We start from the raw sequence: 22090 nt of genomic DNA on the forward strand, positions 1-22090 counted from the left end.
CCTGGGTCTCTGGTGATCATGGATTCACCAAGCACCTGGGAACCATCACCTTCGACTACTTTCATATGAGAGCAATAAACTATGCTGTTTAAGCCACTGTTACTTTGCATTTCTGTTACAGGCAGATGAACCCAATCCTAACTGATATAGAAAAGACAGCCCAAGGCTGTCCTGGGAACAGAACAAGAACAAGACTTTCACAAATTTCAAAAAATTTTCAAAAAAGAAGATATTAGCTAAGACAGGACTAACTCCAGAAAGCAGGCTGAGTCAAGGCCCTGGAGGCCACCGAAGTGTCCAAGACAGCAGATCAATATCTTTTCTTCCTCACCGTTCTGCAGAACACAAGGAAAAACTACCCACGCTTCAGTGCTTAGTGGAGGAAGTGAAATCTTGAGGGAAGTTTTTCTCAGGAAATAGCCTTCATGTGTTTATTCCTATCTATCCTGTGCTTAAAAACATATAAATATGTATGAGGGAAGCCATACTCTACCTCACAGGTCTCAGACATCAGGCACATGAAGATGAGTGAGGAGAGCCAGACTCATGCTGCATATTAAACGGGAAGGAATATTCCTTATTTCCGAAGATATACTGTGCTCCTCTACTTCTTAAAATATACATAGCCCTCTTGGGCTTTCATTTTTCTACTTCTGAAAGAAATATGGGTTCAAGCAATATATCATTTTTCCTCTTAACCCTACTATAAGAAAAACAACAACAGAAACTTGTTGGTAAGAACAACTGACACTCCACGGAGAGATACTGGAGAGTGGTGCAGACTGGGTTGAACTGGGGACAGTGATGTCCAAGTGATGTCTATGGGGCTAGTGGTTACTCAGATCCAGGCAATTATTGCCAAGTGAAATTTGGGTTCAGTGTTGCCAGACTTTTCAATTTCTCAAGAGAAGCTAGAGTTTTAAATTTTTATGTAAAACTTCATGATTTTTTAATATTAGTAATTAATTCACTTGATTACTGAATTAGTAATGAACTGATTTTGGAAGCTGTTTTGCAGCCTCTGCTTTAGAACGATAGTTCTTAGTCTCTGGTATACATCAGAATCACTTGGGGACCATTAAAAAAATAAATAAAAATTTTAGTGTGATACATTTGTTTAACACAAATGTTAAATGGGAAAATAGATATGTATATATTGCTTGCATGTGTATAAAAATATAGATTCTTTAGTGTGATACACTTATTTAAAATGTATATATACATATATATTTAAATATGTATAAAATATCTCTGGAAGGTAAACAAAGAATTAATAACATAGCTTTGGATGAGGGGCACTCGGTAGCTGGGGCAAGAGGCAGGAGGGAGAATTGCCATGTAACCCTTTGGTGTGTATGGAGACCTGAGCCACACATGTGCGAATGTGTTCTTTCTACACGTATACATAGAAGGCATTGCCATTTTCCCTTTTGCCTCACCAAGATCTTGGTTCAGTAGTCCTGGAGTGGCCATTGAACACATGATTTAAAAACAAACAATTACACAAACAAATCAACCCCTCGTAGGTGATATTGGCAAGTATCCCTGCTTAAGAATACTTGCTAGTGGAAACAGTAATATTCCTGCTCTAATCTGCCAGTCACCACACATATCTGCTGTGATGAGAGAAGATGAGAAGGCACATACTTTTACTTGATGATTGCTCTCAAGGTGGAAAAGCAGACTGTTTCCATAGCCTGGAAATCCTGAATCCAGTAGACTCAAGGGAAAAAGGTAGCCTAATCACCCATTTCCATTCTGACCCTGTCCTCTAGGCTACCTACTGTCACTCCAGTTCCTAACCCAGGACTGCATGACACATTTCTTGTATAGAATCTGTCAGAAATGAGAAAGAAGGAAGCAGGGACATTACCTGATGAAGGATTATGTAGATGAGGAAGATGTGGCGGCCATGACACCTCCTGGTGACTGGATCTGCTGGTAAGCAACCTGTCTAGCAGCTTATCAGAAGAAGACACAGTCCAAGCTTTATAGAACACCTGGTTATCGAGCAATACCTGGCAGCCAGTTCTGTTATTCAATAAATCCTGCTCACTTCGGCTTTTCTGAGATTGCTGGGCAGCATGATGAGTACCAGAGCTCAGGCCAGCATGGGAAGTGGCCCCCTGGGAGGCTGTCAGGAAGTTATGGCGTAGGGTGATGGGTGGGAGACTCTGCGTTCTGATTGGTGGAAGCCCTTTATGGGCCAGGGGCTTCTTTTCTGGCAAGTGGTATTTTGAATTCTCTGAGGTCCTCTTCTTAAAGTCAACCATAGCCACCCGACCACCAGGCTGTTCTTGGCAGTTGGTATCCACGTTGCTGTCAAAGGTGGTGATGATGTCTTCAACTTCCGAGGTGGGCTCTCCCCTGTGCCAGTCCCTGCTGTGATCTTTCTGATAGGCCCTCTGCTCTTCTTTTTTGTTCCTGCAGAAGATTTGATTGAGCATGCTGAATCGTCCCTCCTTCTTCTGGGGTCTACTCTTCTGGGAAGGAAGGGGTGGAGTAGGCTCTGTTCTATGGGAATATAAAATAACAAGGATGCTACGTGAGGGCAGGAAGTGGAGACACCAGCAGTAACCACACAATAGACCTCCCTCTATTCCATCCACCTGAGCAGGTTGTCGGAGATCATCCACAGACACTCGAAGCCCTCTCAAGTCAAAGGTGACGTGCAAGAGCTACTCACAACCTCCTTGGCCAGCCCCTTCCTTGCCATGGTCAGTTCTCTGTCCAGTTAGAACATTTCTTAGTTAGATTTCACCTGCTCCCTCAGGAACTATCCTTTCAAATTTTGTTTTCTCCCAGGGATCAAGTAAGCTGAAAATATCTCAAAGTATTACTGTTCTCACTTCTTAAGGACAGTCGGTAGGAGTGCAAGCTTTAAGTCAAAGAGATGAAGGCCAAATGTGGAGTTCAGGCTTCAACTAGCAGCAGCAGGGTGGAGGTTGCAGATGTCGGGGGAGTGTGATTTTAGGCTTTCTCTGAAACGGATCCCAGGAGATCTGGGCAGAGCTCTGATAGTATCCACCTTAGGAAGCCTGCCCATTTTACACTGTGTGTTGTTTCTTGTTGAGCTTTTACTAAATTTCCTATTGAAAAAGTGTACTAAAGGAAGCCGAGGAGAGAAGCTTTTGTCTGGGCTTCAGCTGCAGAAGAGGAAGTGTGTATGCCAGAGGTTGGGCGTGGCAGCAGAAGAAAATGAGCAATGCCCAATGAGCAGGCAATTTCTAAAGGAAAAAACGGTCAGCAGCTGTCCGGCTGGCTCTTCTTGTGTGGAGAGTTTCCCTGAGGCACTATTCTGTTTTTGTTCCTTGGAAAATTCTGTGTTGTTCTCTTCTGAGGCCACAATTGATTTAATGCTTTCCGTGGTATGAGTTAATGATGAAACCTGACCGTGTTCATGCCCTAAAAGCCAGATTGCAACATTACTCTTTGGAGTGAGATATTGTAATATGTAATTTGAAAAAATCACCCCTCATTTTGGCTGCATATAATGAATGGCTTTTGTTTTTGTTTTTTTTCTGCAGGTCACACAGTGTATAATTGAATCTTTATTCCTGTGATATATTTTTATCCTCCTTTCACCTTCCAAGAGGCTTTTTGAAATATTAAACACAACTTCTGGACTCCTGATACTACCAGAGAAAACCCCAGGAGATCTCTAGCATTCTTTCAAGTTTCCCCGTACAGAATATGCCTCTGTGCTAACTGATGCTACTTCAGCATCTTCTACAAACAATCTCCTCCTCTTAAGGTTGTGATTTTGGCCAGTGGGTCTCAAAGTATGGTCCACTGAACTGGGAGGTGAGGGCCCTGACAGTCTTCAGAAGTTTCATGAGGTTTAACCTATATTCATAATAATATCAAGATGTTGTTTTTTTCACTGGTCTGCTTTTTACACCAAGGGTGCAAGAGAGCAAGTGGGTGAAACTGTGGGCTCCTTGGCACAAATCAAGGTAGTAACAACAATAGACTTTCATTGAGAAAATTGCCATTAAACTTAATAATGTCCAGTAAATGTTATTAATTTTACTAAATATTGATCCTTGAGATACATTTTTTCGATAAAATAGGAAGTACTCATAAGCAATTCTACTATATACTGAAGTACAATGGTTGTTTTGAGGTAAAACATTTGTGTCGTTGTTTGAGTTGCTAGCTGAACTAGGCACTTTTTTCATGAAACATGATTTTTATGGCTTATAGACAAGCTGTGGTTATTTGGAGATGGGCATTTGATTTCTCAAAAATGAACAAAGTGAGCCTGTCATTTCAAGGTAAACAATTGACATTAATTGTTGCCAATGACAAAAATCTAGCTTTCAAGCAAAAATTAGAATCTTGGAAAATTTGTATGCACACTGTGAGCTTGACAGCTTCCTGATACATAGAGGCTTTTCTGATGAGATCAGTGGTGATATTAACAAATGTGATTTTTTTTCTGGTATTGTATAATGAAATGTACTATTTGGAAGATCTTCATAACTAAGTAAACCAATATTTTCCAAATGACCAATGCAAGATATTATAAAATCATGCATAGATGTAAGACACATTTAAAGTGCTAGAGAGATGCATGGATTTTAATGTAACAGAATTCAAAAACTTCACTGATATGGTGACAGAGTCCACATTGCCACTAAACTTTAGGAAACTACTACTTGTCAAGTTTTGGTGTAGTATCAAAGGAAAAGTATCACAGTTATCTGAAAAGGTTCTTGAAATACTCCTCCCTTTTTCACCTACATATCTATGTGTGGCCAGATTGTTTTCACACACTTCAGTCAAAACAACCATATTGCAATGGATTGAATGCAGAAGCAGATGTGGGAATGCAGCTGTATTCTATTAAGCTTCTATAAAGATATCAAAGAGACTCAAAGAGCAAAGTAGAACAAAACTGCTCTTCTCATTACATTCTTTTGGTTTGTTTTGAAGAATGGGTTATTTTTTTTTTTTTTAATAAATAAATGAACGTGAATTTCTTTTTATTTATTTATTTATTTATTTATTTATGACTGTGTTGAGTCTTCGTTTCTGTGCGAGGGCTTTCTTTAGTTGCGGCAAGTGGGGACCACTCTTCATCGCGGTGCGCGGGCCTCTCACCATCGCGGCCTCTCTTGTTGCGGAGCACAGGCTCCAGACGCGCAGGCTCAGTAATTGTGGCTCACGGGCCCAGTCGCTCCGTGGCAAGTGGGATCTCCCCAGACCAGGGCTCGAACCCGTGTCCCCTGCATTGGCAGGCAGGTTCTCAACCACTGCGCCACCAGGGAAGCCCCGAATGGGTTATTTTTTAACTAAAAATATGGTATTAATGTTAACTTGTAAATGTAATGGGTTATTACTTTAAATTAATAACAAAATATTTTTTCAAAAGTTTCTCAGTTTTAATTTCTAATGCCATAAATATTGATAGGTGTAACTCACATAAACAAAAGCTCTTTAGGGTCCTCCATAATTTTTGAGAGTGTAAAAGGGTCCTGAGAACAAAAAGCTGGAGAAATGCTGATTTAGGCAAAAGAGCAATTAAGGGTATATGGCATACTCTAGGGCCTGCGTGCCGGAACTACTAAGCCCGCGTGCTGCAACTACCGAAGCCCACGCGCCTAGAACCCATGCTCCGCAACAAGAGAAGCCACCGCAGTGAGAAGCCTGCGCACCACAACGAAGAGTAGTCCCCACTCGCCGCAACTACAGAAAGCCTACGCGCAGCAACGAAGACTCAATGCAGCCAGAAATAAATAAATAAATAAATAAATAAATAGTATATGGCATAAAGGGACGAGGAAAGGGAGAAAAAGGAAAGAAGAGATTAGAGTTCAGTGAATATTAGGCTGATGGATTCAGGCTTACTACTATCATTTTGCTCCACAGCGTCAAGGACATGTCATTACATGTTAGATAATGGCAAACATGATTATTAAGTTATTGCTGGTTTTCTGCTAGTTTTGGCAGTTTAAACAATTTCATCCAATTTTATAAATCTTTGAGAGGAAGAAAAAATGAGTGCCTCCTGGTGTGCTCACCTGCTCTCTTGGGAGAGGAGCTTGACACAGGCCGTGTGGCCGCAGTACAGGGCGTAGGCCAGGGGTGTGCTCTCACTGATGTCTCGCAGGTTGCTGTCTATGCCCAGCTCCAGCAGTGACTGCACACAGTCTGCCTTTCCTGCAGCTGCAGCCCAGTGCAGAGGTGTCCTGGGGGACCACAGGGGAACAACATAAGTGTCTGAGCACATGAATGGTATAGGTTACTTAGCTGGCAACAGCTCCTGCTTGAAGTTGGGTCGTGGCAGGAAAGACTTGTTGCTCTTTACAGTGTGGAAATGGTATGCATTAAATGGGGCTTCAGGATGATGGTGTATGTGTGTAAGGGCCTCTCCTCTAATTCTGATATTCTGTGGCCTTCCACCTGCTTTGGTCTTTCTGAGAATTTCCTAGAAGAGGAAGTAGTGGGTCAAAGGGTATGAACAATCATAAGGCTCTTTATACATAGTGCCAAACTGCCTTCCAAAAAAACTGGCTCAGTCTCTCCTCCTACCAGCTGTGTCCCTACTCCTTCCCAATATTGTATTATCACCATCTTTAAAGATCTTTGCCAACTTGGTAGGCAAAATGGTACTTCAGTGTTGTTTTCTTCTGCATTTCTTTAATTAATAGTGGGGAAGAACTTCTGAAATATATGTTTATTAGCCATTTGAGTTTCTTCATTGAAATGATTCTTAATGCCCTATGCCCATTTTTCTATTAGATTATTAGTTGTTCTTACTAATTTATATGGGCTTTTAAAATATTTAAGGTATCAATTTTTTTCTAGGTTATGTTTATGAAAACATTTCCTCTAATTTGTTACTTAGCTTTTAATTTTTTAGTGATTTTTTCCATAAAAAATTTTAAGGAATAATCACATTTATTTACCTCTTCATTTTTGGTTTGTTTCATGATTTTATGTTTTAGAAAGTCCTTCATCAGCCAGAAGGTAGATGAATATTCATCAGTATTTAAACCTTGTTAAATGGCAAAACTATTATTTTCTTAAGGGAGAAAAAAAAAAAAAAGCCAGAGACTGGGAGAATATATTTGCAAACAGCACATTCAACAGAGAGTTTGTATTCAGAATATGTAAAGTATTCCAAAACTGAATAAAAAAATAAGCAAGCCAATTAAAATAAATTAGCAAAAGATCTGAACACTTTATCAAAGAAGATGCATAAATGGTAAATAAGCACATGAAAAGGTGCTCAATAACATTTTTCATTAGAGAAATGCAAATTAAAATACAATGGGATACAACTACATATTTATTCAAATGGCTAAAATTAAGAAAAAATAAAAAGAATGTATATATATGTTTGTGTGTGTGTGTGTGTGTGTGTGTGTGTATAACTGAGTCACTTTGCTGTACAGCAGAGATTGGTACAACATTGTAAATCAACTATACTTCAATTAAAAAAAAAAATTGAAAAAAACAACAAACCCCAAACCTGGTAATAGCAAAGGCTGATGAAGATTCAGGGCAACCTGAACTTTTATACATTTTTGGTGGGAATACAAAATGGAAACAGTCACACCAGAAAATAGTTTGTCAGTTCCTTCTAAAGTTAAACATACTTACCATAGGACCAAGCAATCTCATTTCTAGATATATAGCTAAAGAAATGAAAATTTATGTTCACACAAAAACTTATACACAAATATTTATAGCAGCGTTATTCATAATTGCCAAAAACTGTAAACAACCCAATGTCCTTCAATGGGTGAATGGACAAACAAACTATAGTTCATCCACAAAATTGAATCTTACTCAGCAATAAAAAGAACAGCCTACTGATATATGGAACACAGATGAATCTCAAGTCATTCTACCAAGTGAAATAAATCAATCTCAAAAGATTACATACTGTATATTCCCATTTATATAACATTCTGGAAAAGGCAAAACCCAAGAGACAGAACTAATCAGTGGTTGCCAGAGCTTAGAGATAGGGGAGGCCTTGACTACAAAAGGACAACCTGAGTTGATGTTGGAGGTGACAGAATTGTCTTGAATCTTGCTTGTGGTGGTTACATGAATCTATGCATGTGTTAAAATTCATAGAACTATATGTCAAAAAAAAAAGGTAAATTTTACTGAATGTAAATAAAAAGGAAACCAATATTTTCTTCTAGATTTATTTGGATTAAAAAAAAAAACTGCACATGTGTCTGTATGTGTATTTTGATATGTGTGGTGAGGTGTGGAGCCAATCTGACCATTTTTCCAGTTACATAGCCAACTTTTCTCAACACCATTTATTAGTGCAGTGGGATCATATTTTGAGATCCTGACCTATATACGTACTTTTCTACCCTTCCTCTTTCCTCATTTAAGGATATGGTTGATTTTATGCTCAACCTCCGGGGAGGGATATAGCAGGGTGGATAAGAGAAATAGTCAGTGTCTTTCTGTTTCCAAAAGCCAAGCCCAGAACTGAGAGCAGATTTGGAGCAAATTAGTTCCCCAGCTGTAGAAAGAACTACCAAGGCAGATAGGATAAGAAGGTGATAAGAGCATAAAGGACCACTGGACCCAAGAGCAAAGGGGACCCGAACCTTGCTTCCTTGGCAGAGATGCTGGGAAATGGGTGGTGGGGGATGTCTGTGTGGTGTGCCTGGGCAGTGGGACCCTGGGAGGCTAAGGAGGGGCACAGTGAAAGAGGACATGCCTGTGAATGGGGTTTCCCGTGAAGAAAGTGGCTACTCTTCCTGTCAGTCACTCTGGGAAAGGATCAGTCCTGAGGCAGGAAAGGAGGGCATGGAAGGCCTCTTCTTGGCTTTACTCTGGGGCTTGACCGCTGGCAGAAGGCCACCCCTGGGAGAGCCAAGAGGTCTCTCAGACATGGAGGCAGCCTGCGGGCCGGGCATCTGTGAAGGGGCTTGGGCCTTAGTATTCAGAGAGTAGCCATGTCTGCAGTGAGACCACAGTCCCCATGGTAAATCGTGTCCTCTGTCAATCAGGCATCCTTTTCCTCATGTTATGATATGGGCAGAAATTTGAGAACCCTTAATAGGACCGTATATTTTTTCAACATAGTCATCAGTCACACTGCCTATCTGAACATGTAGCAGATGATTCATTCCATTCTGTGTGAGTGAGGTCTCCAAACAATATTTATTATGAAACAAGATGAGGCACCAGCCATATTATGCCTTCCTGCTTAGAGAATATATTGCCCATAAATTCAGTAGATGGAGGGCTGGACATCAATGTAGTCAGGTTTACCAACACGTGACAATTCTCTCTGGAGCATTGTGAAATACTCCTTCACAACAATTGCTAAGAGTGATTGTTTTAATCCTTCTGGCCATCAACATGGAAGAAGAGGTCCAGAAGGACACAGGGAAAAAAATTATTTTGCAGAGAAACAGGAGAAGCATAGATAACTTCTAACTAATACACATAGAGCCTTCATGGGCAATATGTAGCATCCAATTTCAAGTTATCTAAGCTGTAGTTCCTTTCTTATCTCTAAGCTTCAGGATAGTCCTACAAACATAGCAGGCTGGACTCAGCTATCACAGTGAGGAGCTGGAGAATCAGGGCCCATGATTCAGAAGAAATTCATCACAGACAAGCAGTGGGCTGATGAGGTGGTCTCTGAATGGCAGGAGATGAGGGGCACAAGAATGCAGTGTTGGTTGAAGAGAAGCCAAGGAACGATTTATGGAACATGCAAACATTCTCTAGATAATTCCCAGATATGTGTAGGGAGGAGAGTTTGATAAAAGACTCTCCTTCCTGAAAATAAATGACTTGGGTACTAAAGGAAAGTATGACCTCATAGACTGATGAAATTTGGGACATTTAAGCTACATAAGCTATTTATGAGTTATGTGTTCTGTGCCATCAATCTTAGGCTAGTACCACTGTGTTTTAAATGTCATAGATTTATGATGTGTTTTAATATCTAGGAGGACTAGTTTCCCCATATTTTCCCTCATCCTAGGTTTTTTTTTTTTTTTTTTTTTTTTAAATCATTGCCTTATTTTTCTTCTCTTTCCTCAAAAACTTTCTCTCCACTGGGGGGGAAAAGAAAGAAGGAAAGCGAAGTCACAGTTGTTGCAAATGCATTAAGTACTTAAACCTATGAAAATTTTGAAAAATTCTATACTAACACAAGCTTACAGTTTCAATGTCAAGGCACAGCTACACAATGCAGGATGCAGAAACTGAAACAAAATGAAGAGCAGGATTTGATTAGTGCATGCAACACATGAGCTGAACTTTGGAGCAGGAACTAGACCTTTCTTGAGATTTTACTTCACTTTGAACCCTTGTAGGACCCAATCTTTTGCATTTTCTTTCTGCCCTTGGTTTTTCTTTCTTCCCTGAGGCTGGGGGAACTAAATTTTCTCTGCTAAGCATGTGACAATGCAAAATGGAAAATACTCTATTCAGAGCTGGTTCTACAAGTATTTTGAAGTAGGCAAACTTTTTTCTAGCCTTCTTTTCCTAGATGTGTTCTTTTCTTCTCTTTTTGGATCATTCACCTTTCCTCCTCATGTAACTAAGTCCTATTACTTTCTTACCTGCTCAAGTTCAACATCTGCTCTTAGGAAAAGGTCTACTTTCAATGATTTATACCTTAATTTTAATTAAAGTCATCATGTTAACCATCTCCAGCTTCTGAGACTTACATGGAACCCAAGATTTTTTTCCCCCTGTGTTATAAGGATTTCAGGTATCAGGAAGTAGGAAGTGCTTCTTGGGGCATCTAAAATCATGATAAGTAGGTGGCTAGATTTGCACTTCAATAGAAAAAGGTAAACAAAACTATACGTAGTGTACAAGCCTTATACTCGTTTTCAATAGTCTTATTTGTTGTTATATTATTCTTATATTTCCATTGAGTCTATGCCTAACTGAAAGAAAGGTTAGATACACATTGTAATTGAAAAGTTCTAAGAGTTGATTATGGATGAAGGGCATGCAGGTGAAAAGCTCTGTTTAGAAGTCAAGGGTACAAGTTTTCACTTAGTTGCTAAATACCTCTGAGGCAAGTCTCTTTACCTTTCTGGACTCAGCTTCCTTTTCTATGCAAATACATCTTTAATGACTGAAGAAACCCAAAACAGAAGCCTGATAAGGTCACATCTAGTTCTGAACACAAAGCCTCTATTATGCTCTTCTCTGGATAACAAGAGCTTGTTGACTTTATGACATAATCCAGGAACCAAGGAAAAGAATCAAGACTTACTGTTAAGAACAAAAAGCGCCTATAGCAGGAAGCTGATAATACAGAAGGCCTTCTGAGAACACTGAGAACGGTTAGCAAAAAGTGGAAAGTCTGACAATACTGTACAGTCATGGCGTTTCTCTTCATAACAATGATTTTTTCCTGCCCTGACTAAAATAGAGCAGCTTTTATTGTCACAAGCGTATGTATAAATATTACTGGCAGTAAGGATATAGTCATATAGGATAACTCCTTAAACATCTTCTTTATTTTGAGATTAAAATTTGGAAAAGATGACTGGTAGTTCCCCACATTTCCGAGTTGCCATGGATACCTGTCGTCCACATCCAGAGCCTGCAGGTTGCACTCAGGGAATCTTGCCAGCTCGTTGATGATGTCACTGAAACCTGCTGCTGCGGCGATGTGCACACACGTCTTCCCACTCTCATCGTCGTAGTTGATTATGGACGGACCCTGGTGATGGCTCAGAATGATGGAACACAGAATTCTATTTCCACTCTGGAAAACAGAGTCAAAGAAAGCTCATTATGTACAATCCAGTGCTCTTCCCTGTCTATGCAAATTAAGATAAAAATTCAAAGCAAAAAAATTCAAAACAACAAAAAAAGAAAATTCATTTTATCAAACCCACAAACAAATTTCCACTTGTCTCAAGTCACTGCAGGGATTTTTGTCTCCTGTAAGAGCTAAATTGTCTTCCATAATCAGTGAACTAAGGAGGACTTAAATACAGGTGTAATTGACTGACATCAGAGCTAGCACAATGGGTGGGCCACCTAGATGACGTCCTCATTAAATATATTCGTTTTGTTTCCCCCACTTGCTGTAGAGGTTAACCCCTGAGAAGCTGGCAGAGTTAATTTTAACATTAACAAAATGACTATGACGAGTACTGACTAGTGACGTAATGATGATCAGAGTGATCTGGTAATGGTCAAATTGCTATAAATTGCATGTAATTTAATTGTCAAAAATCCTTTGTGAAAAGAAGTGCGTCATAATTTAGTAGCTAATTGATAAAAAGAAATAAAAACAAATAAGTAGGAAAAGGAAAGAACTTCAGGCAACCATCTAAACTGGGTCCCTCTTTCTGTGTAGGTGTATAATAAGTTTTTATCTTATCTTTTTTTTTTTTTTGGCTCTGTGGGTCTTCATTGCTGCGCATGGGCTTTCTCTAGTTTCAGCGAGCGGGGGCTACTCTTCATTGAGGTGCGCGGCTTCTCGTTGCGGTGGCTTCTCTTGTTGCGGAGCACGGGCTCTAGGCACACAGGCTTCAGTAGTTGTGGCACATGGGCTCTAGAGCACAGGCTCAGTAGTTGCGGCGCACGGGCTTAGTTGCTCTGTGGCATGTGGGACTTTCCAGGGCCAGGGATCAAACCCACGTCCCCTGCATTGGCAGGCGGATTCTCAACCACTGCACCACCAGGGAAGCCCTTATCTTATCTTTGAAGGGAGGCTATTCTACACTCTTTCTAGTAACCTGTCGCAGCCTTAAAAGTCACCAGCTCTTTCTTGAGAGCGTCCTACATCTCTTCAGCTTGAACAAATGAGTAAGTAAATGCTGTGCATATTAACTTTCACTGGACTGAAAAATACAAAAAACACTGCATAAGCATTTGCAATTTTAGATGACAATAAATCCTCAATGGCCAATAAAATAAATTCTAGTTTTATCTCACACAGTGGAAAGTCTTATCTTTCAGATTTCTCCTGACATCTGTGTAAAGATTATAAAACAGTCCAAATAATTCGTCAGCATTTTAATGTTCTCCATGACTCCATATAGACCCTGCATCTCCACGCAGTGGGTCTTATGGGAAGAATGGAGGTCTCTAGGAGGCACGAGGAGCGGGTTAAAGAAACAGCAGAGACACGCACTAGTTCTGGGGGCCAGGAGCCAGGTCACGTGCGGGGCTCAGGGTCCTGGGCAGAAAGAGTGTTGAACTTTTTTTTTTTTTTTAACATCTTTATTGGAGTATAATTGCTTTACAATGGTGTGTTAGTTTCTACCTTATAACAAAGTGAATCAGCTGAGAGTGCTGAACTTTTTTAAAGCTGCAATTCTAATACATTCCAAGTGCTATTCGACAGCCACCTCCTAATACATTTTCCCATGTAACGTTTCTTTTGGCATTCCTCCCACTTTATTATCCCAGTTTATTTGACCCCAGGGTTGTCTTTTAGAACCTCTGAGTCAGTTTGCACAATTCTGTGGAACAGCACCCTTTCATTTTTGCTTTTCCTTTCCCTCCCCTCTCCCTGTTTGCACTGAGGACTCTCCGGATATCTCGTTACTCAGCGTGGCTTCACAGGGAACCGTTACACAGTGAACCCTCGAGTGTGCTCCCACTGTATCAGGGGACCGCAGCTGATACAAGTTCTGCAACCTCTTGCAGGACCAAAGGCTCAGGGCACTCAAAGCTCTCAACTTTGAGCCCCAGAAAGAGTGCTGAGTGGGTTTTAAATATTACAACCAGGGCCAGCTACATAATTTATGGGGCCCAGGGAAAATGTGGAGCCCCCTGTTCACATGGCAGAGGAATAATGTATTCCCTTCTTCCATGGTGTCTCTCTGGACCTGTCACTGCGATTTTTATTTGCTATTTAGTGTCACGCTCCCTTGGGCTGGGCATTCTCACGGTGAGTGCAAACCCTCACAGGTGCCTAGGGCCCCATCTTGCAACTCAGCGCCTGCTCAATCCTGACCCTCCCTGAGTCTGTGCCCAGACGCCTGCCAGGGGACTGAGGAGCTGGGGCCTGAGCATCTGTCCCAGGGCAGCAGGGAGGTGGGACTGTGTGAGCTGAGGCTCCACTGTCCTATTAGACTTAACATACAAAACACAAATTCAACGATAGAATTACTGAGACTTTTCAGATGGCCACAGAGCATTGTACCCCCAGCACAGAGCTCCCTTCTGAGTGTGCGGCACCTGTGGCTTTACTGGTCACACGCCCATAAAGTGGGCCCTGCCTGCAACCTTTTACCTTCTTTCCTTCTCACCTTCTCCCTTACATCCTCTTTCTCCCTCCATTCTTCCTTTGTCTCACAATGACTTTTAAATAATTCGGATCAATGACTTTAGTTCTATGGCATGCCTGTCATCAAAAGGTGGCTACAGTGAACACATCTAAGCTTTCGTGCCTGCTTTATCAGCTTTTCTAAGGTTCTTTCACCTGATGTTAGGTAAACATATTTTGAGGAGTCTGAAATATGGTATATTTAAAACAATCAAGAGACCCCTCTCCCCTTTTAAGAAGCACTAGCCATTGGAAAAGGAAAACAGAAGCAAAAAAGAGTGTCCGCTCAATGAATTGATTTCGTTTATGGCTTCCTGGAAGAGCAAAGGAATTCAGGTTGCCACAGTGATTCAAACAGCAAAACACTTTGTCACGCTTCTCCCTCTGTGTGGGATGGAGTGTCAGGCACAGATGGAAAAAACAAAACCCACTTCTTACACACTGCCTTCCTCTCTCCTTGCCTGAACCACAGAGGAGCTGTTCTGGAAGCAGCAGCCAGCTGAGATAGAGGCTGCGGCCCAGCACATCTCAGTGGGCCTCTTCTGAGTTCCTGAACATGGTCCCACTCAGCATTCCCCTTGCAAGCTGGAGTCTTACACGGCTTTTCTGGATAAGAGAAATTCCACCCCCTTACACTTTTCCTCCAAAATGCCTTTTGTCCTGAATCTTCCAGACAATTCCTTTGTCTCTAAACCTGGCCCTTACTTACAACATTATCATTGCCTTTTTTTTTTTTTTCTTTATAAGAATATCCTCCCAGGAGTAATGGTGATAGCAATGTTTACCGAGTGAACGTTCTGTGCCCAGCACTGCATTTCCACGTTCTAACTCATTTAATCCTGACAACAACTTCATGAGGTAGGTACTCTTATCATCCCCATATTGTAGAGGAGAAATTGGAAGGCACAGAGGGATTAAGTTGCCCACTGTCACAGCCAAGAGGTGGCAAAGCCAGGACTGACTGTCTGCAGAGCCCTCGTACTTCACCACTACACCATTTTGTCTCCAGTTAAAAGTACGGTCTATTTATTTGATCCTGCATGTTCATATGGGAGGAATTTAAGCGAAAACTGCTCTTGGGATCAGCGACATCAGTAGCAATGAAGTGCGCCTTGCCAACTGAGACCTTCTTTCAACATTAGGTGCTTTAAAATCCTCTCCTAGGAGGGTTGCCATGGTGCCCCCTCACAAGAATTTGAGAGAGCCCTGGAGAGTACTAGTTTGTGAGCTGAGGCCCTGGCTCAGTGGTCTCCTGGTAACAGCATTCCCTTCTTGGCAAAATGGGCTGAGTGTCAGTCAAAGGGAGTCTCCAGGTCTGGGAAGCCTTGGTCACAGACACCAGGAAGCACCAGGAGAGAAGAAATGGGATGCTGGCCAGAAGGGCCCTTAGGAAGAATGGAGAGTGGGTTTCCGTTTGGTGGGAATATCATTCAATAAGGGAAGAATGTTGTATAGATCTTATTATGGAGCTCTAGAATTCTACATTGGGTGGCCAAATGAGACTGTGGATTTACTTATTTTTGCTGCATTTTTGTTCTTTTTGTCCATGGGTAATCCATAAATTGCCTTCATGTACTCTGAAAACTGTTGGGAACTACTGAGTCCTAGTCATTTTTTCTTCATACCTCATGAGGGAGGGGAATTCACAAGAAGGCTCTTCCAAGAAGAAAGTTGAATTAACGTACAGTAATTTTGCTATAGGAGACTGATAAAAAACAAGATTCCAGTATCTTGATTGTAGACTCTTATTCATTTATTTATTTATTTTTGGCTGCGTTGGGTCTTCGTTGCTGCGCATGGGTTTTCTCTAGTTGCGGAGAGCGGGGGCTACTCTTTGTTGCGGTGAGTGGGCTTCTCATTGCGGTGGAGCATGGGCTCTAGGCATGCGGGCTTCAGTACTTGTGGCACGCGGGCTCAGTAGTTGTGGCTCACAGGCTGTAGAGTGCAGGCTCAGTAGTTGTGGCACACAGGCTTAGTTGCTCTGAGGCAGGTGGGATCTTCCCGGACCAGGGCTCGAACCTGTGTCCCCTGCATTGGCAGGCGGATTCTTAACCACTGCGCCACCAGGGAAGTCCCGATTGTAGACTCTTTTTATTCTAGGTGATCTCCCAAGGAGTCTTAACACAAGATTTAGGACTAGTTGTTTATTTGTTAACGTGTTGGCGGCATTAATTCTATGGTGGGTTCTTCAGGGAGGGAACTCCAATCTCCATCCTTCTCTTGGAGGTAGGGGTCTGTTTGTCGCATGACAGTGACTGTACAAAGCGGACGTAAGGGTTTTAGGTTACATGGCCCTTTTAAAGGGCTCGGTGGTTTTGTGCTATGAGAACACTGGCCCGTAAGTTCAGCTGGAGCCAGATGTGTTAGACTGGAATGGAGCTGGAGGGGAAGTTTTACTAGTTTGTATAGCGTGAACACTTGAGAGTTGAGGGTTTGGGGCTAACTAGAGGACAAAGGGGCCCAATATCCTGGCTTGGAGTCAGGACCATCTTCACGGTTAGCCCCTTTGGACCCAGGCTTTCTGCTTGGCCTGACTCCAGAGGCTGCTGTATCCCAAAGCCTGGGGCTGACTCTCCTGGAGAGCTAGTGGAAGATAGAAATGGGGGGTGGGGCAGTGAGGCATGGTGACCCTCAGCTGCTGAACTACTTCATTTCACAGGTGTTCTAATGATTAATATGGAAAAGCCCCCCACGAAACCTCCTTCCCTGCTGTGTTAGTGTGTAGACAGTGTCTAGCTTCTGCTTCTAGCTGTCTGGCAAGGTGACAGTCTCTAGGACATCTCTGCATTGCCCTTGCCACACCTATGACTGGGAATCTTTCTGTTGAAATGGAGTCTAGCAAAGAGTAACTCATAATAAATATTTGCTGAACAATGCATAAATAAATTAATTAATTAATAAAAAAAAAACAAGCCTGACCAACTCTGGGCAAAGCCAAACGAAATAGAATTTTACTCATCCTTTTCTTAGCTTCCCTCTCTTTTTCACACTATCTCCCGCCTTTCACTCTCTTTTCGCTTCTTTCCTCACTTGTGTTTACTCCTAGGTGAGTTCCTGTTTTTTCTCTGTCTACCTCATCCCCTTCTTCTCTGCAACCAAGCACTGGGGAGCTGACACATGCAGGCCACTTTAACTTAGGCTACCCTTCAAGACAGCTCAGTCTTTGCTCCCAGGGTAATGGGGTTGATTTCGTAAATTTGACTTTCTCTTTGTTTACTCTGGGCTTATGTGGCTTTGTAGTTTTCCTCTTATCAAGCACTGGGAGTCGTGTGGCCTGAGTCTCTGCAGGCGTGGGGTGTGTTTGGGTCATGATAACCTCCATGTGCACTAGTTTCACCACCTGTGAACTGAGGGGTTGGACTAAATGACTTGTGTGGTCCTTTCCAGTTCTAAGGCTCTTCCATCTATGACCCGGATCCACTGGTCTATGACATTTATAATTATCCTCTGGCATTCTGAATATATTTAAAGTATACTTATAGGATTTTGATACAGTTCAAACAGTTGACCACAGATCTTGGCCACCACAGGAAGGAGGAGGATTCCATGCTGGACCAAATCAGTCTCAGGCACTGGGGTTGACGGTTATATTCAAGAGCTCCAAGGGTATGTGTATGTGTGTGTGTATAATTTCCTTAACCACATAACCACATACTGAATGAACAAACATGAAATAGTTTTATATTACTGCAGTTCTTTTCTTTCTAACCTCCCTTGAAAAATGCACTGAAAGAAGAGTACTGCTGAGGAAGATTCCAAATAAACACATTTTCTAGGATTAGGAGGAAGGAGCTAGAGGTGAGATTTGAGGGGCAGTAGATACTTGCCCTTCTCACTGACCTGCCATCATATCTATCCTAGAATTCCTATCATTAGAAAAAACTCCTTGATACTAAGCCACATGGACTAAGGCACATGGACTTCCCTGGTGGTGCACTGGTTAAGGAGGCTGCCAATGCAGGGGACACGGGTTCGATCCCTGGTCTGGGAAGATCCCACATGCGGCAGAACAACTAAGCCCGTGCGCCACAACTACTGAGCCTGTGCTCTAGAGCCCGCAAGCCACAACTACTGAGCCTGTGCACCACAACTACTGAAGCCCATGTGCCTAGATCCCATGCTCTGCAGCAAGAGAAGCCACCGCAACGAGAAGCCTGTGCACTGCAACGAAGAGTATCCCCCGCTCGCCACAACTAGAGAAAGCCCACACGCAGCCACAAAGACCCAGTGCAGCCAAAAAAAAAAAAAAAGATACTAAGGTATTGCATTCCTGGAAGTTCCAGTTAAGCTGAAAATGGTATCTCACAGAAAGAACCCAATAAGCCACTATTCCCACTGGCTTGGGATGGATAAGCTTATTGAACTGAATTCAGTGAACACCTTTTTGGTGTTCACAAAGATTCACAAAGATCTGTTCTGGGTCTTGAGAGACATCTGGATGAGTAAGGCACATTGCCCTTAAGCACATAGTCTAGAAGAGGAGACACAGGCACCCCACTGATCGTAACACCAGTAATAGAAGTAAGGAAGTGCTAGACGGAGGGAAAAATTCTGAAAGGGAGCTCAACAAAGAGGGTGAACTTAGTTAGGCCTTGAGAAATAAGGAAGAACAAGTATAAATTCTGCAGTTAGAAGGGATGATGCAGGGAGTGCAAGAAGAAAGAAGTATTTCACCAAAAGGGAAGAACATGACCAAGGGGAAGACAGGATGAATCTTTACGATGTATTGAGGAGATTATTAATATTCTAGTATGATTGGAGTAAAGCCTATATGGCTTGAAGAGGAAAGGGCAGGGAGTGGGGTGGGTTGCAGAGAGGTTGTTCATGGAAGTAAGTGCAAGGCAAGGAGTTTGTTCTTTACTAGAAAATGGCACTTGGTGAAGTGAAGGTTTTTGAGCCAAGAACCAGCAGTGACCATAACTGTTTTGGTGTAGTAACAGTTATGTTAGTGCATTCCTTTGTGATTTGTAGAAAGAGCACTTGGTGCAATGTGAGAATAGATTGGAGAAGGAAAGGGCTGAAAGTAGGAATACAGATACTGAAACTATTCAGGTGAGAGATAGGGGAAGCTTGATCTAAAGCACTTATGGTAGGTGTACTATATTGTCTCCATTTGTTCTTCCCGGTTAACTCTCCATCTTTTTTCATCCTGCTCTCTACCCTTTAGCATGTATGAATTGCATCAAATGGGCCCCTTTGCCCTTTGGCTTCTGGTTGGGATTGGCCAGTGAATGGTACTGACAGGAGATGAATGTAGGAGGAAAGAGTGATTGGGGAATTTATCCTCCAGTTCCCTCCCTGCTAGGCCACAGTTTGACTATTCCATCAAAGGCTACAGTTTCCGTCCTAGGCCCTTTCCTACAGCTACAGCTTCTGCTGTGTCTTAGTAACCATTCCCTCCCATGCCCTCCCAGACGCCCTAATGGCAACCTGCTGTTGTGTGTAAATAGCCTCTTTATAAATCTATGCTCAAATAATCCCATCTGAGTGGGTTGTTTCCTGCTGGGGCCCTCATCTATACAGTGGGGACAGAAAGGAGGAGACAGAGATGTGAGACCTGAGGAGGTGGAATCGAGAGGTCTTGATAACCAATTACACATGAAGAATGATAAGGAAGCAGTGTCCATGGGCCACATGATGGCCTTTGGCTTGGGTTACTGGGTGGATGGGAATGTGACGGGAAGGAGAGATCATGGATTCAGTTTGAACATGCTGAGTTTGACGTGTCCATGGGAAATTATGGGAAGATGCCTGGTAGAGCTGGAAATGTGAGTTTAACGTTCGAGAGAGAGGTCAGAGCTGGATTTTGATCTGAGGAAATTCTGAGGAGAATGATAGTCGAAGCCTTAGGAACCGATGGGCTTTCTGAGGAAAGGAGAATGAGAAAAAGATTAATGACTAAATTTCTGCAGTGTTGAGGAGTGAGAGGAAGATGAGTCTGAGAGATACCTGTGTAGACTCCTGATAAGCTAGTGTCATCACAGATAGGCAAGAACATGCCCCTAAGGGACTGAGATTCCATCAAGGGAGACTGGATGCAGATACAGACAGCGTTCTGCTCAGTGTTAGCCCAGAGAGAGCCACGCAATCGGCTCTCCTGGGCAGATGGGGGAGGCGAACGAGGGCAATGGGCCCACAGGAGGGCACCACCAGCTACCAAGGGACCCAAGAAATGGGGGCAGAAGTCAAACTTAGTTTACTTTTCGGGCCCAATGTTTCAAATCTTTACTGCTTTGGTTGCCTGGGTCAAATACAGAAGCTTTATTAGTTCAAAGTGCTATAGCTTTAAATATGGTCTCATATAGTCCAAGAGAAAAGCAGGAAGTTCAGTGAAAGGAATTAATGACAATGGGAAATAGACTAATTCATGTGGAAAAACTTTATGAGGAGCACAGTGCTGGGCCTGAGTTATAAATGAAGAATAAGGCTAACGGAGGCAAGTATAATCACGGTTGCAGCTGACATTCGGAATTACCCTCAGTCTTCTTTGCAGAGTAAAGGGCAGAACACACCATTTCTGAATTTTACTGCTAACCACAGGGAGGGAGAGGGTGTACAGTTCCTCCAGAGGGTGATTCTTAACCTTTTGTGGGGGGGGGGGTTAGTTACAGATCCTCATTGAAGAGTTGAAGAAACTGTAAACACCTCCCTCAGAAAATTGTATGCTAACATCCTCACACATAAGCACGTGCAATATTACATACAATTGTAGGGGTCCTAGAAGGAACCTGTCTTCTTAATCTTTCCCCCCGCAATGCCAGATGCAGAATAGGTGCTCATGAAATTTGTTTTTTTTTCTCATGAAACATTTATTAAGCTATTGAGTATACAAATGTGTGAGGCATTATGCTTATTATACAAAATCATGGTCAAAATGTAAATATCTTAGGTAGGAGTAGCTAAGGTTTTAGAACCCATTAATATGAATTCATTTATCATAGTAGTTTTCAACCCCAGCTGGACATTACAATCTCCTGCAAGAAGGGAAAACTTTAAAAATTACTGACACCTAGGCTCCACCCCAGACAAACTGACTGAAAATCTAAGGGTGTGGGGCTTGGGTATCAGTATTGTCTAAAAGCTCTTCAGATGATTCTAATGTGCAGACAGGACTGAAATCAATGTAGCAGGTTAAAAGCTATAACATTTAGTAGAGAGAAAGAATACAGTATGTAGATGTGGGTATGATAACTAAGCTTTCATGGAGGAAATTGGGAGCCATAATAAAAATGATAATCTCTTCCAATTACAAAGAATATTACATATCACTGTCACACGCACGGTCTCATTCATGCCCCAAAGATACACCTATAGTTAAGCCAAGCAGGTTTAGGTGACTCTTCTCAGAACAAAGCCAGCTCTGTTCATGCAAACTCAGATCTTCTGAGTTGAGCACATTTTTCTTTGGATTTTGCCAAATTGCCTCTTGGAGGATCAAAACAAGGGTTCCCACCCATGAAGAGCCCAACTCAGAAGGTCTGGAGTGGGGTCTGGGACTCTGTTGTTTTACAAGCACTGCTGATGATTCGACTGCAAAGCCGTCTCCCAAGCAGCAGCTCTAAACTGGGCTGTGGTAGAGCAAGGTGGAGCAGAGGAGGCATATCAGTCAGAATTCCCCGGGGAGATTTTTCAAAATGCACCTGCATGAGCCCCATCCCAGATCTATGAAATCAGAAAACAGGGGCGATGGGAGTGAATATACAGAAAAGGCTTGATTCTGATACCACTCTCACCTCAGCTGAGAGCCAACACATGTGGGATACATCTTGGTTGCCCAGCCAGGCTGCCCTGGGGCCACTGCTCCAGTGGTGACCCCTGACCAGCCAGAGGACTGGGCTC

General features: G+C 42.3%; 1 protein-coding gene across 1 annotated transcript in view; it reads right to left on the bottom strand.

The window, feature by feature from the left end:
- Nucleotides 1-22090, bottom strand: part of ANKRD55 (ankyrin repeat domain 55) — an 82859-nt gene that overhangs the window by 8301 nt on the left and 52468 nt on the right. Inside the window, exons 7-9 of the mRNA XM_068532893.1 lie at nucleotides 11547-11731; nucleotides 6027-6194; nucleotides 1874-2514 (exon numbers count right to left, since the gene is read on the bottom strand). Of these exons, the coding sequence (XP_068388994.1) occupies nucleotides 1874-2514; nucleotides 6027-6194; nucleotides 11547-11731 (994 nt within the window). The remainder of the gene's footprint in view (nucleotides 1-1873; nucleotides 2515-6026; nucleotides 6195-11546; nucleotides 11732-22090) is intronic.

Source organism: Eschrichtius robustus, chromosome 2, assembly GCF_028021215.1.
Source record: "Eschrichtius robustus isolate mEscRob2 chromosome 2, mEscRob2.pri, whole genome shotgun sequence".
NCBI lineage: Eukaryota > Metazoa > Chordata > Mammalia > Artiodactyla > Eschrichtiidae > Eschrichtius > Eschrichtius robustus.